This window comes from Balaenoptera ricei, chromosome 5 (assembly GCF_028023285.1).
Source record: "Balaenoptera ricei isolate mBalRic1 chromosome 5, mBalRic1.hap2, whole genome shotgun sequence".
In the NCBI taxonomy this organism is placed as follows: Eukaryota; Metazoa; Chordata; class Mammalia; order Artiodactyla; family Balaenopteridae; genus Balaenoptera; species Balaenoptera ricei.
In genome coordinates this window covers 122937909-122953158 of record NC_082643.1, presented here as the reverse complement: position 1 = coordinate 122953158, position 15250 = coordinate 122937909, and the positions used below count along the sequence as shown (strand labels likewise).

The 15250-nt window shown below is 36.9% G+C and overlaps 1 protein-coding gene across 1 annotated transcript in view; it reads left to right on the top strand.

The window, feature by feature from the left end:
- TNIP3 (TNFAIP3 interacting protein 3) overlaps window positions 1-15250 on the top strand; it is a 101467-nt gene that overhangs the window by 645 nt on the left and 85572 nt on the right. Inside the window, exon 2 of the mRNA XM_059923851.1 lies at window positions 8369-8454. Coding sequence (XP_059779834.1) covers window positions 8369-8454 — 86 coding nt within the window. The remainder of the gene's footprint in view (window positions 1-8368; window positions 8455-15250) is intronic.

Sequence of the window (15250 nt, the reverse complement as noted above, 5' to 3'; positions counted from 1 at the left end):
TATGGACAACAAGACCCTCTCTATGAGGTAAGAATTGGCCACTGGTCATATTTCAGTAAGCCTCTAAGACATTGTGTCACAAGAGATATTGCAATATATATAACGCTAGGATGACCAATTTCACAGCACCTAAGTGTTGGAAAAGCTCTTAGCCATTATAATGTCCAATCACTTCAAATCTGTGAGATGATGATAAACAACTTATCCAGGGACGAGCAAGTTTAGTGACAGCCCTGGTAACAGAATCTTGGTCTCTTGACTCCTGATTCAGGAACTTTTCCAATTTCAGTCCCCAAATGTTAGTTTTTCATAAAGAGGTAGTGCAGGTGCCCTGAAGTGCTTGAACAATAGAGTATCTGTGGTGGTAAAGAATTTTACTCTATTGCTATAAAACAAAAAGACTTCTTAGAAGGAAATAGATGATGAAAGTCCCCTGATTGGGCAACTTTCTCAGAAATATGAAATGGAAAAAAAAAAAAACACAGCTCTTCTTTTAGGTATCTCTTTCTTTTGGTTTAGCCAAACAATGTGTAGCCAAAAATCTCTTTCCTATTCTCGATCTCCCTTGAGCCATTACTGTAAATGAGAGTGATGTGTAATTTTTCTCTCTTCCAATTTCTTCCACAACTGTACTCAAAGGGCCTTAAGTACCTGTTTAGATATAGGGATCTTTTTTTTGCCAGAGAAAATAAATGAATGAAAACCTAGAACAAATGCTTACTTTTTTTTGAGTGGCATTATCGTATTCTTAAAAAACCCTGTGCATTTGCCTTATTTATCATAGAAATTATCTGAAATATTTCAGTGGAATTTAACCCTGTTTCTAGGCTAAGTGAATTCCTTTTTCTTTTTTAATTTTTTTGACTATAAAATTATTTTGATAGGGAGCTCTGGGGATAAAACTTCTTGAACATACAAACAGGTTTAAAGAGTGATTTAGACTAAACTAAGGTATTATTAGGAAACCTTATTAAGATTTTGTATTAAAAATGTTAAAGTTCCATGTACAACTTACTGCTGGCATAATTAACATCCTTCAATTCATTCATTCAACATGTGTGGCACATTTAGCATATTACAGACACTGCACCAGGTACCGGGGATTCAGCTGTGAGCAAAACAGATGTAAAAATCACAGAATTTACAGTCTGGTGGCGAAGAAAGGCCTTAAGCAAATACTCACACACTAAAATAGTGAAATTACAATTATGATAAACGCTACAAAGGGGAGATGCATACAGTTGTAAGAATGGATATTAAAGGAATTTGTACAAGATAAGTCAGGAAAGATTTACTTTCAGGGGAAGAGCAATCTAAGCCGGAGCAGCTTCAAAGGTTACAGCAGAAGGGAGCGTGGTACCTTCAAGGAACTGACAAAAAGGCTAATGGGTGATAAGAAAAGTGGTTGGAAGGTGCTTGTGGGTCAGTGGGTGAGAGAGGGGAGCATTTTCAGTTATCATAATGACTGGAGGCTGGTGATGTCAATACCAGAAGAGTTGCCACACAGCAAAGAACCATCACTTCCTATATCCAATAGTGACTGGTTTGAGACAAGCAGAGCCCTTTAGTTATGATAAGGACTTTGGTCACTGTAATGGAAAACCATGAAGGTGGTTTATTTGGGGGGTGGAGAGAGGGGAGATGACAAGATCAAACATGTGTTTTGAAAAGAACACTATGTCTACCATGTGGAGAGCCAATTGAAGGGAGCCAACACCAGGAAGAGGCAGACCAGTTAGGATGCTACTTTAGTGGTCCAGGTAAAAAGGAATGGTATTGTCAGTGGTTTGCAAGCATTGGAAAGAAGCTATACAATACTTGAAGTTATTTCTTACCAGCCAATGTAACAGAACATTAAGCATAAAGAAAAGTTTGGCCCTTTATCTCCCCAATTTGTTCTTGAGTTTTGTACAAGTCACTTAATTCTTAAGTCACTTAAGGAGAATCAGACACAGAGAACAATAGCACCCGTGTCTCCTTCCCACCATAAGGGTTGACCCAGTAGTGATCCTGGTCGTCATCCCCAGTGCTGACAGTAAATATTTGGCAATCATCATCATGGAATTTTACAATTCAAGGGACATTAGAGATAATCCAATCAGGCCTTGATTCTGCCGAAGAGGGCTGAAATCTAGAGAAAATAATTAAAATGCTTAAAATTTTACATCTAGTTAATTTAGGAATTGGGACCAGAAAAAACTAATAAAAACGAAAGAACTTCTAGTTTCTAATCTAGTGCCGTTTTTCATATTTCTTTCTTACTAATAATCACAAGGATCTCAAAACTTATGCATGATTATCTACATATTGGCAACAAATAAGCTCATGCTTTGGAAGTTACAAACGGCTATGAAAAATAGACTTGATAGTTGCTGAAAGTCAACAGAAATATTTTTTAAGAGCATTGTTTTTTGTTTGTTCACTTTGCTTTTTTTTAAAAAAAATTGAATTTGAAAGCCTTGAGGCAGGACATTCATTTACTTGTTCTCCACAGGCCCTACCACCACCTAATGTGGCCAATTTATCTTAGCTTCCTGATACCCTGCAGGCACTTTCCCACTCCTGACTGAAACCACTGCTCTTTTTCCAAACTCCACTTAACCAGCTCAGCATGCATTAACCATTCTGTCTATTCTCTCTGTAAACTGGCACTCAAGGCACGCCAAATACTCCCAGCTAAGGACATTCTCTTATTTCTGCCTCCAAAAGTTAAGTGGTACGTTTACCAAGGGTCAGTCTTATTTTTTCCCCCAAGTTATGCGTGACAATTTTAATTTTTTGGCAATTACATAATTTAAATAAAATCTGTATAAGCTGATGTTTCATGAGTACAAAAAAGGTAAAAGAATTGTTCTGTACAAGCTAATGTGAGTACCTTGGAAACATCCAACACAGGTGAGTTGCCAAATTTAAATTGGATCTGGGTGAGGCAAATTTAAAAGACTGGAAAAATATAAACATCGAAAAGCATTCTATTTTCAGACAGCTTTGTAAATGTCTTACAAGTCTAATGCCCTTGTAAACAAAACTAAAACTAGAATTCATGGAGGATTTGCTGTGGGCCAGAAAGCCTACGTGGAACACCATCAGTTGATTCCTGCTGGGAAAAGAGGGCTTGGCGACTGAGGTGCACTTGTGTATTTTAAGTTACAATAACTTATTATGATAGTAATGTGTTATTCTTCATGAGTCCCAGTTTTAACCAATTTTTTGATCAACTGACTACTTGTAGGTCTCTTATGTGATGATAAGAAAGCATTTGTGTGTTAGACACCAATATATCATTTCTTTAAAAATCAATATCAGTGATTTCATGTATGTAAGTTTGAGGGTATAAGTATGTATGTCTTCAGCATATTATAAAATCTTTATTATTTATCATATATATTTAGATATAAGGATAATAATTTTCATAATGGTTTAGTACTTACCTAGGACATTTCATCCTAAATCTATTGGACCTGGTTAGCATTTGATTTTGAATTTAGTTAAGGTAGACTCTGGAATGAAACAGATTTTCCGGGTAAGTATTATGAGTTCTAAATCGTATGCCCCAGAGGGCAGAGCATTTTATATAGATAAAAATCACTTGTCAGCCTCAGCTGACAGCCTTCTTTCTGTTTTAAGTAAAACTTTCATGCCTTTGATTGCTCATTTATTTTGACACATTCCAATGCTATAGCATAGACTTGACCAACATAACAATGTTATACAATTGTAGGAGAATTCTTTGGCCATTTTTAATGTGATATTTTCAAGGTCTGTAAAAACCATTTCTGCACAGTTGACCATGACTGGTAATGCTCACACCCTAGTCCTTGAACCTGACTTTAAAAATCCAAGTGTATTAAAAACTTGTCACCACAAATGGCAAAAAGCTCATAAAACTTGGTTTACTTCCAAAAGTAAGTTTATCCTCTAAAGTTGGGTTATTTTGGAACTGTGGATTGTGTAAACTTCTGCTTAAACAATCAAAGAGTTTATGATCTTCACTGATGTACTGAAATCCATCCAAGAATCCAGGACATCTTTTGGTTAAGTTAAACAGAAAGCAACAGCCGCTTCTGGAGCAGTGAGAAACTCCTTAAAAAGAGGAGGAACTGGTGGGGGAGAAGAAGAGGAAGAAGAGAGTAACCAAACAATGGAAACAAAGAAATGTGTTCGCTTTTAGCTGAGAGGACGCTGTCAGCCAGTTAGGTACTCTAACTTCCGTGGTCTTTAATTGTAAATCTTTTGGTTCCCAGACATTAAATGTGGTTTATACTAGTCTTCCCGCAGGAAAACAAAAGTATAAAACAACTTAAGCAAAATTTTAAGCCCTCTTGTTGTCAAATTTCCTTGATATAAAAGGTAAAAATAAAACAATGTAAATAATCCATTAAAAACATCAGAGCAACTGCTGTTGGCCATAGTTAGGTCCTATAATCCTCAAACGCTTAATTGTCAGTATCAGTTATTTTTCATTTTCACATCTCTCCTTTTATACAGTTAGGTATCCTTCTTAATTCTACTGTTAAAATATTTGGCCCTCACTGTGAGATAAGTACCAGGTAGGATCCTGGAGATATGAAAATAAGAAACACCTGGATTTGAGTCTCTAAGGCTTAGCATCCTACACTCTCAATAGGATGTGAATTCTTTGAAAGCAAGCACCTCTTTCTTTCCTCAGAATCTTAGAAGCAGAGAATTTTAGAGTCAAAAGGAACCTTAAAAGATATCATCTACACCAACCCCCATACACCAAGCTCTCCCAGTATGAGCTCCTCCTACCCACCATGAGTCAAGGTGATGAAATGATCAGTTATTTACCTCCTTCCTCCTCAGACTCTGTCAAAATGACACCCGTAAACAAGTAGAGCACACTAACTACAGGCCAAGCACTACTGTATAAATTTTACATATATCAACATATTTAAGCCTCATTACAGCCCTAATGAGGCAGGTACTATTATTATCCCCATCTTACCAGAGAGGAAACAGAGACACAGGAAGACTGTAATCTCTCAATGGGTCACCAGAGGGGCCGGGACTCTACTTGGGCAGTCTTGCTTCCCAGCCTGCTCTTAATCACTATGCTACTCTGCTTCTATCCATACAAAGAAAACATATTTTAAAAGTTTACAAAGGAGGGAAGGAAGACAGCTCTATTTTTCACCCTATATTTTAAACCACTGATATTACTTAGCTTTACTGTCTTCACCTTATTTCCTGAACTTTAACCTGATAACTTAGGTCTTTTCCAAAAATCTTGAAAAGAATGTGCCATGAATTCTAGAAGTGATTTCAGAAGAGAGATGTCAGTACTTAATTCACAGGAGCTTTGTTGGCAGAGAGCAGTCACATTACGGTCACACTTCTTATCAAGGATGATAGGGTACAAAGGTTCAGTGGCTCGTGGACCACATAGCGAACATATCTGGGAGAAATAATGGCTTCTCGGATGACCCTGCAGGGTAGAGACCAATATCACAGACATGAGAGAAAGATCTGTTGACGTCTACCTAGAAGTTAATAGAAATAAGAGTAGAGCAGGCAGACACCATAATCAGCAGTACAAACTAGACTAGTTTATATTGCAAGTACTTCAGGATAAACTGAGAAATTCACCTTGAATGGGCAAAGGTTAAGAGGGGTCAGGTACCCTATCTTTCCTTTATCTTTCTACTATTTGATATTCAGATACTCTTCGTTTTAATGAAAGTTCACCCTGTTCTATATCTGACTTGGTTGTCCCATTTGGGATCTGCCTCAACCATTTTAAATGTTTAGCAAAGCAAAAATGCTTGAATTACACATTTTACAAGAAATGAATGAACCTCAATCAAGCTGCAGTAGGCTGCGATGTGCTGCTATAGAATTGGGGGTTCTGACCACAGTGTCTCCTGGTTTGGTGTAGCAGGTGCTTTGCTCCTGCCTGTTTCATGTCTCCACACTAGCCAATTAAATTTCAGGAAGTCCATTACCTCCCTTCCAGGCTGATTCTGTGAAAAATTAAAGGAGCAAGAACTTCAGTAGAATTCTTTATCTTATGGTTTAACGTCACCCTGACTTACAGTTAGTAGAGATAAAGTGCAGAGAGGCACACACATGTTTACTAAGTCTTATGAGACTCCTAAAGTGGTTCATTTTCTCTACAACTAAAAAAAAAGTGAGGCACTGACATTGAGAAAGGCCCTGTGTCTTCAAGGTTGGCTTGATTTGTTTGCTTTCGCTTGAAAGAGAAGCCCTTTAATTGCTGAGTGTCTTTTTCTGATTGTCTCCTTTGTTTCTCTTCTGATGGAAAGACAGCCCCCATTAACAGAAATGTATAAACTATTGGAAATTATGATTATTCCCGTGATATTGACTTTTCTGATTATCATCAGTTGATATTTCGACTTCCTGGGTAGAGGAATAACAAGTGTAAAATTCCAGCCTATGAAAAGGCTCTTTAGAAGGAATTACAATGTTCAGTAAAGTACACCTTTGAGACAATACCTATTTCATCTGTTTCTAGTGCCTCGGAGGTATTATCTGTGAATTTTAAACTATAACATTTGGTAGGTTTGTTTGTTGTTTTTATTTTTTCATTGTGGTATAAACTATAACATTTTAAGTTTGGATATTTCCCTTTCCACATGCTGTTTTCGGGGATTTTTTACCACCAGAGTTCAAATAATACAATGTCCTTGCCTAAGAAATATGTTTTTATGAGGTTTCATTTATAATGTAAACATTTCATATATTACTTTTTAAATATTTTAGCATTAGATCTCATCTTATTTCAGACTTGAAATTTCACCTGTATAACGTTCAATTGTGGAACAACAATAGAAAGTCATGGACTAGGGGTCAAATGGCTAGACATCTAATCCTAGATGAGGCATTAATTAGTCAAATCATTTGTCCTCTATGGGCTTCTGTTTCCTCTTTTGTAAAATGATGATGTCATAATTCTCAGTATTCTCCAAGGTCTCAAATTCTATGATTCTCTAATAATCCAGGACTCCATGTGTCATTTCAGCTCTTCTAGGAAATTAACATTTTTTAAAAAGTAATTTTAGGAATAATGAAACCATTGAAGATATTTTTTAAAACTTACTGCAATTTTATTTTATAAATGAATTGTTTTAAAAACCTCATCTTCCAGAAATTACAGAGTGCACACTTAATTGCAAGTCATGCTTTGTCAGGTATTACCTCACTTGCATGCCTTTTCAAAGCATCTGCAGAATTGTATGGTATTTCCAGAGTGCCACATGAAGAAACTGGGCAATTTTGCAAATTTATATAACTAAAAGATAGTCGTACTAGTTGGTGGTCTAATTCCTACAACAGTCCTGAAAGGCATTTGCTTTCATCTGGCAACTGGCTACTATGGTGGTAATGGATGACTTTTAAACAGCTGTCACAAGCTGAAAAGAAAACAAAATAAAAAAGCCACCCTCCTACACTATGTAAAGACAGCTTGCCAATAGCTAAAACAAATCCTTCTTGGAGCAATTTAACAAACAAACTTTTTGTTGTTGTTGTTACTATTAAATAGAAACTCATAAAACTCAAACAAACTGGCTTCATGTTTCCCACAGACTTGAACAGCCTAACTTTTCTAATGGGATCACAGCAATTAGTGGTTTCCAGATGTATTTCAAATGTGTTAAGTGCCTGCAGGAATTGGCTTTTAAAACATACACACGTCTTCAAATGCTTCAAACTCAAGAATCTACTATAATCCCCATGAGGGACTATGATGTCTGTGTAATGTTGGACCACAGTTTGGTGCTTAAGTTGCAATTAATATTAAATAGGAAAAAAAATTGGGAAATGAAAAATATTCTTACACACCTTTTAAAATTTCCTCCTTTTTTAATGATCACATTACCAGTTCCCTTGTTATCCTGAAAATCATGGAAATAATCACTAACTCCTAGTGGAGAAAAAGCTGGAATGAATGAGATTCTGAGAAGAAAGCTCTTGGTGTCACTGGGTCGTTAGGCACTCCTGGAAAACTCATTCCTGGACTGTGGCTAATTGAACTACAAACATGTCAGTCTGACAGCATTAACAGTTTATGACTCGTGCGTTGGAACGTCCAGCTTTCTTCACTTGCTCCTGGACAATTTCTCCCTGTCATGAGACTCTTCCTTAACTGGAAGACTGGGTCCTTAATGTTTACACCCAGTATTTTACCTTTGATTGAAACTAGACAGAAGGCAAGTTCATGGTCTGTCTTCTCGTAACTGTCAGCGCTGAAAACAAGACATGAGAATAAAAACATGGCTTTTGGGAAAAATGCATTTAACAAGTGGTTTCTCCTCCATTGACTGACATAGTTATCTTCCCTTGAGATACGGCCAAGTCTCATGTCCTTTATATTTTTTCCTTTTAGTTTCCATGTGGACGACTCTTAAATAAAAACAAGAAACACGAAGAGAAACTAGTCATGCTCACCAATCAGTCAGAAGATTCTGAAAGGTAATTACAAACACATTATTTAGAGAATACATGCCTCTAATAGTAATATTCTAGTAGGAGCACTTCAGCTTTCAGACAAAGGTTTTCAGTCTATTAAGAATAGACGAGGGCTTGCCTGGTGGCGCAGTGGTTGAGAATCTGCCTGCCAATGCAGGGGACACGGGTTCGAGCCCTGGTCTGGCAAGATCCCACATGCCGCGGAGCAACTAGGCCCGTGAGCCAAAACTACTGAGCCTGCGCGTCTGGAGCCTGTGCTCTGCAACAAGAGAGGCCGCGACAGTGAAAGGCCCGCGCACCGCAATGAAGAGTGGCCCCTGCTAGCCGCAACTAGAGAAAGCCCTCGCACAGAAACGAAGACCCAACACAGCCAAAAATAAATAAATAAATAAATAAATAAATTTATAAAAAAAAGAATAGACGAGAACTTATCTGGATACAACCATAAAGAGTTGATAAGAAAGATATGGTGGATAACAGTGTGGACTATTTGAACACATTTTTTTTCGCTGCTCTTCAAGGGTCAAGAATCATAACAAGTTATGGAAGTTATTTGATTTTTTTTAAAGTATTTGATAAATTTCCCTTGACAAGTTTGGTTCTTCAGATAATTTCTCCTGAAGAGCACACATTTTCTCCTAGGAAACAACTCTATATCTTTTTTTTTTTTTTTAATTTATTTTTTGGATGTGTTGGGTCTTCGTTGCTGCGCGCGGTCTTTCTCTAGTTGTGGCGAGCAGGGTCTACGCTTCTTTGTGGTGCACAGGTTTCTCATTGTGGTGGCTTCTCTTGTTGTGGAGCATGGGCTCTAGGCGTGCAGTCTCAGTAGTTGTGGCTCACTGGCTTAGTTGCTCCGTGGCATGTGGGGTCTTCCCGGACCAGGGCTTGAACCCATGTCCCCTACATTGGCAGGAGGATTCTTAACCACTGCGCCACCAGGGAAGTCCCAACTCTATTTCATTATTAGGGTGAAGAGTAGCTATATCTTCTCTCCTGAGTTCTTAAATCCTCAGCTCAGGTATAAGGTGAGAAATTTACTAAGTCCCTTATCAAAAGATCCCTTCTTCAGTCACTTTCTACATTCTATTGACCATTTATGGCTTTTCTCAAGCTTCACTCTATTCATTGACCCATGTAGTTATTCCTTTGACTTCTTATTTGGCACCTTTTTTTGTGCAAGATATTGGGCCAGCTGCTTCTAGACGATGAATCAGATCCAGTCCTTTTCCTCTAGCTGCTTGCAGTTTAGAAGTGAAAAGCCACACACCTAAGTTTAATAAATGTTGAATGTTTTGTCTCATAAAAGAGGCACAGATAATCTGCCCTGAGAAGTCAGAGGAAGGTGAGAATCCTAGTTGTGAGCATAAAGAGATGCGTGAAGAAGGATTTGTTTGACCTAATTTCTGGCAAAAAGAAAATAGGGAGACAGATGATGGAAAAAGAGAAAAAGGAAAGCGTATTCCAGGCTGAAGGCAGAATGTATACAAAAAAGTTGTGTAGGTAAGTTGAGGACTTGTGTTGGTTCCAGTGAGCTGTTCGGTTTGACTTCTACATCTGGCATGTCATACAAAACTCATCTTGAGTGAGAGACTAAATAGTTGAGGACTTACTGTACACGCCAATGTTTCTCTGTGTATAAAGACAAAACTTCTTTCAAGTGAAAGATAATTTAAAGAAATAATTACCCTCAGGTTCTCAAGTCGGTGTTGCTCAAACTTGGGTTCTCATAACCTGTGGATCTGGAGACATATTCTCAGGGTTCTTGGTCTATGAAAAACTTTTCATTAAAAGAAGTCCATAGGTACTTCCACTGTGAGAATCACGACTGTGCACAAGGGAAGCCAATAAGAATTCTGAACAAGAATTGACAATAGGCTAACCTGGCGACAGTGTCTGAAGTTGGCAAGGGGGGGAGGTGACTAGAAGCTTGAACAAATATAGAATTGCTGATTTATCCCATTCCTCTCAACCAGTTACATTCAGTATCGATAACAAGCATTTTAGCCTTTAATTGTATAAATTTAGCATTTTATTATGTATCACAGTTTATTATTCTATAATTGTGCTGTATGTGTAAGTCTTGTCTCCTTGATGAGATTTTATCTACCTCAAGGGAAAGAACTCAGCATACAATGGTATAACCCACTTTAGCAGTAGGCGTATAATAAGCATTGATCAATTTCATATAAATTATTATAAAATGTGTAAGCAAAATAGAAATTCAGCTCACAGGAGTAGTTTGAGGATTAACCAATTATACTGACAACCTCTAAGATACTATAGATATCGTAGAAGCGTAGAAGACAACATATGATGTTGAATGATTTCTAGGAAAGATGATACCCCATATTTGCCAAATATGGACCTTTGGTAGCAAAGGTCCATATTTGGCAAATTTTACCAGTTTAAAACCAAAAAAAGAATGAAAGAGAGGAAAGGAAAGAGAAGAAGGGAGGAAAGAAGGAAGGAAGAAAAGCAGGCAAACAAACCTATTGTTTCTGTGTTTTGAAGTTATGTATAGCCTAGCTTTTCCTTCAGTATAACCACAATGCAAAGAAGTAGGGATTACCTCCCCATCCCATCCCACCCCACACACCATTTTCTTCCAGGTGGAGAATTATAAGGACTCTGTAAGCTCCTGAGTCCCATTCTATTGCCCTCTCTCCTCAGCAACCCAAATTAATGTTTAGATTCTCTCCATTTACCCATGATGAAAATTACTCAGAATTTAGTAGTTAACATATTTTTTTCTACAGTAGTAAAACTTTTGTATTTCTAAGAGAATGAGACAGGTAGGTCCTTTGACAGTAATTTAAAATGCTCAGGAGCTGGTTTTCAGGTTAACCTTTTTGGTGTATATGGCTTGGGGTCCAGAAGGATGGTGGGTGAGTCAGATGCTGCAGTCCATACCCTCCTCTCAAGGGAGGTGAGAAAGAGAGAAGAAAGCAGGGAGATGAGAGGCCACAGACTAGGAACTGAATAGTGAGCGCTGGTCATCTTTCCCTCTTTCTCTCCTGAACTGACCCCTTTCTACTTGAACCATTTTAGGTTCTGCAGGGTAAAATTTGCCACTTCTTGAAGGTGATACACTGATATCATGGTTGTCATACCAAACTTCTTTCTAAAGTAAAGGGGCAGAGGAAACAACTTTGATCCCAGTGAGAAACTATCAAAGTCAAAACAGTATTTTATGGTTTTTATATTTCCTGTTAACAAAATCTCGAAGCATATTGTTTAAAAAGCAGCCCCACTCAATATGTCATGATCCTGGGGTCATCCTTGCTTTGATGTACTCTTATAAGACCAGCTCCTCATTTAAATTTTCCTAAAGCAGAATGTTTTCCCTGTCCTAGTATTTATTTTAAGAAATTTTTTTAATAAATTATGTGTTCAGAAAATTATAATTATTACCTAGCAAGGAAAACTATTATGATTCATTATAGCCTCAAGTAGAGGTAATCACAGTAGAATAAAATGAATGTTAAATTCCCATGACGTGCCTCCTTTACCTGGCATTAAACTCACTCACATTAACACCTCTTCAACCTACGTATTGAACGTGGTCAAATACAATCTCTGTTATTCATTGCTTTCTGGGAACAATACACTGGTTTCAGATGCCCTTAAGGAGCTTCTGTGTCTTTCCCCATATTCAAAGCATTTAAATGTCTTGATGCAAAACACTGGTGGACTTTAAGAAACTAAACAGGTTTTTGTTTTTTGGTTTTTCTTCCCCTACATGAAGAGTACACTACCCGCCAGATGCAGTATTTGGCAGCCAAAGAGCTGCTGGCTATTAAACATCCCTTAAAGCTTCATTTTTTGCTCACAAAGGGAAGAACTGTGTAGGGACGTTTACGGGGTGATAGGCAGATGTTTTGGTTGGAACAAGACTGTGTGGTAACCGAAAGCTAAAAAGATCATTTTTATGATATCATAAGCATTTTTACAGTTCTTTTGGCCTCTTCATTTTTAACCTACTTCTTACCTGACCCTAAATTAAACTATTCTGGGAGGGCAGAATAAAGGGCCATTTATACAGCTGCTGTCCACATGGTGAAGAGAGAAGTGAATGGTATCATCTACTTTCTCAGGCTGGCATACGTATTTTCTATCCATTCACATTGTTTTGTCAGATAAAAGAGAAATTAATTTTGAAGTGCTAAGTGTTTTTAATTACTCACAGAACATCACAGATCCTCACCTATATTTTCTCATAAATTTTGTTAATTCTTAGTCATGCTTTAAACAGTTTCAATATTTAAACTTATGAGACAAATTTGTCAGTTTTTCAGAAATTATAGTTCTTCAAACTAATAAACATCAAAGTTACATTGGGTTTCTGGACAACAGTCTAATTAAGTCTCTTCTCTTTCCAAAATAAGAAATAGCATCTCAAGCATGTGTTTATCTGTAATATATTACATAAAATTAACTTTTATTGGATGGATACATTCACAGAGATATAAGACAGGGGGCTTTTAGAAAACTTGTGTTTTCAGCCAGACTCCATAAAGCACATTTCAGAAAAGCTTTTTCCAGACAAACAACGCCCATGGGATGAACATAGACTTTCCATTTTCTAAGGCCCAGCTTAAACAAAATGCCAAAGAAGGTATCTATGGTATATCTTGTGTCTGTCTGTTTTTAATACTTTATGCCCACATAAACTCTTTGTTTGATTCAACGCGGCAGTAACTTGTAAAGTTACTACCATGTGCTAGGAAGTGTTTGGGGAAATACTGTTGGAAAGAATACCAAATTAGAATTCTCCAAAGGAGTTACTTATCAGTTAATCTTGGAAGAACTGGCACTACCTCTCAGCATGAAATTTGTGTATCTGGAGACTGGATCTGCCAGCTTTACCTCAATGGAAACATCTTTGGCATTAACTGGGAAGGCACAGAGCTCACTTGGAGGTCTAACTAGGCCCCAGGCAGGCTGCAGACAACATGCAGCCAGCTGAAGGGGTTATAAGTCTGTTCTTTCTGTGTGCGGCAGTTCTTGAGTTGCCCTTTTTTTTTGCAGAAGGCTTCAGAGTTTAAGCTAATGGCATGTCCTCCAACGTGGTAATTAAATACACAGACCCTTCTAAGGCAGTACATTTAGTTTCGTGGCTTGAATTTGATGTGGTTCAAAGCCAATTAACATGATGGAAGATATTGTATTAGCAAAATTCCAGTTTTCAGGGCAATTTGGAAATAACAAGTTCACAACTCTCTTTATGCTGCTCTGACAGGAAGTTATGTCAAAACACTAAGTGAGGAAATAATGTGGAAAAATGAAGGGACTTGAGTTTGGAAAATTCAATTTGGTTTTGGTTTGGATCTTTCTCTTTTATTCCTTCATATAAATTGAAATTTTAAGTTTAATACCCTCAGTGAACTGGGTTTTTTCATTGCTGGTAGGCTTCTACTTTGAATACTATATATGTCTCTGCTCAAACATAGGTTTACTTTAGAAAGGAGGGAGGTTATGTTCAGAATTTGTTTGAAATCAATTTTTATTCCCTGCTTTTAGTCATTTATATCATTTGCTAATTTTTATATTGACATAGTGTTCACTTTATATTCTGAATATATTGCTCTGTTAGGAAGGATTGTAATTACTTAAATCACACATCACCTCACTTTCCAAGGCAACTGCACTAGGGAATCATTTTTCCGTTTCACATCTAGGAAATATTTCTAAGCCGGAGACATCTACTTTCCAAATACAATTACTTTCATTGTTCTAACCATGTGAGTTCCATTATTCTCCTTATATTACCAGCTCAGTATTTTCAATTATCGCAGAAAATATCAGCACATTAAAAAGTGAAATAAAATTTATTTTAAGACTCCAATCATTTGGATGATTTGCCTTTTTAAAAGTTTTTACTTTGTACTATATCACACTTTATTTATTTTAGAATATAAACAGGAAGGGAAATGTAAATATTAGCAACAAAACTTAGATGAGTTTCTCACCCTATACTGTTGTTATTATCAGTACTTGAATATGACACTCTTGAGGTGCTATTGTTCAAAATCAGATTTACATTTATTTAATATCTTACACAGCTTGGACAGTCTTTTCACATTTATATCTAAATTTAGAGTAGATTACAAGCTACACAGAAAAGTAAACTTCAATATGTGATTCTTGGTTGTTTCCAACTGCTTCTGTGTCTTACCTGCCAAAAGGTTAGTTGCTCTTTATAGGAAAAGAGCTGTTCACAGTGAGTAGCACATGGTAAAGGCTCTGAAATGTTTGCTGAATGATTAAGTGGAGACTAATTTAGCTGATAAGTTTGCTCTGCCCCTCTGCTAAACAGAACATTTTTCTGACCATTACAAATGAACCAGCCACCATGCCATCTTATTCTCCTTGTCTCTTTCTTTTTTGAAAATAGTTTCTATTTTCTAATTATAACAGTAAAACGTGAGTTATGTCGGTTCTTTCTGTGTGTGGCAACTCTAAGAGTTGTTATATTTATGTAGAAGCCTTTAGTGTTTGCAAATACAGATGAAAAGAAAGAAAAGAAAACTCAGGTTTAGTCCTAACACCCAAAATAACTGCTGATAGAATTTTTCAGATCTCTCTCTACCTCTTTTTATCTTTTTCTTTAAAAACAGGACTATAGAGAAAAGGTTGCTTTTGAAAATTTTTAAGTAGGTAGATTATAAATATTTTCCCAAGTAAATATTCACCTCGATCGTATCCAGTTATATAGCCATATCAATATTGGTTTAACTGATTCCCTGTTTGAGACATATAGGTTGTATTCAATCTTTTACTATTAGGAACAACGCTGCAA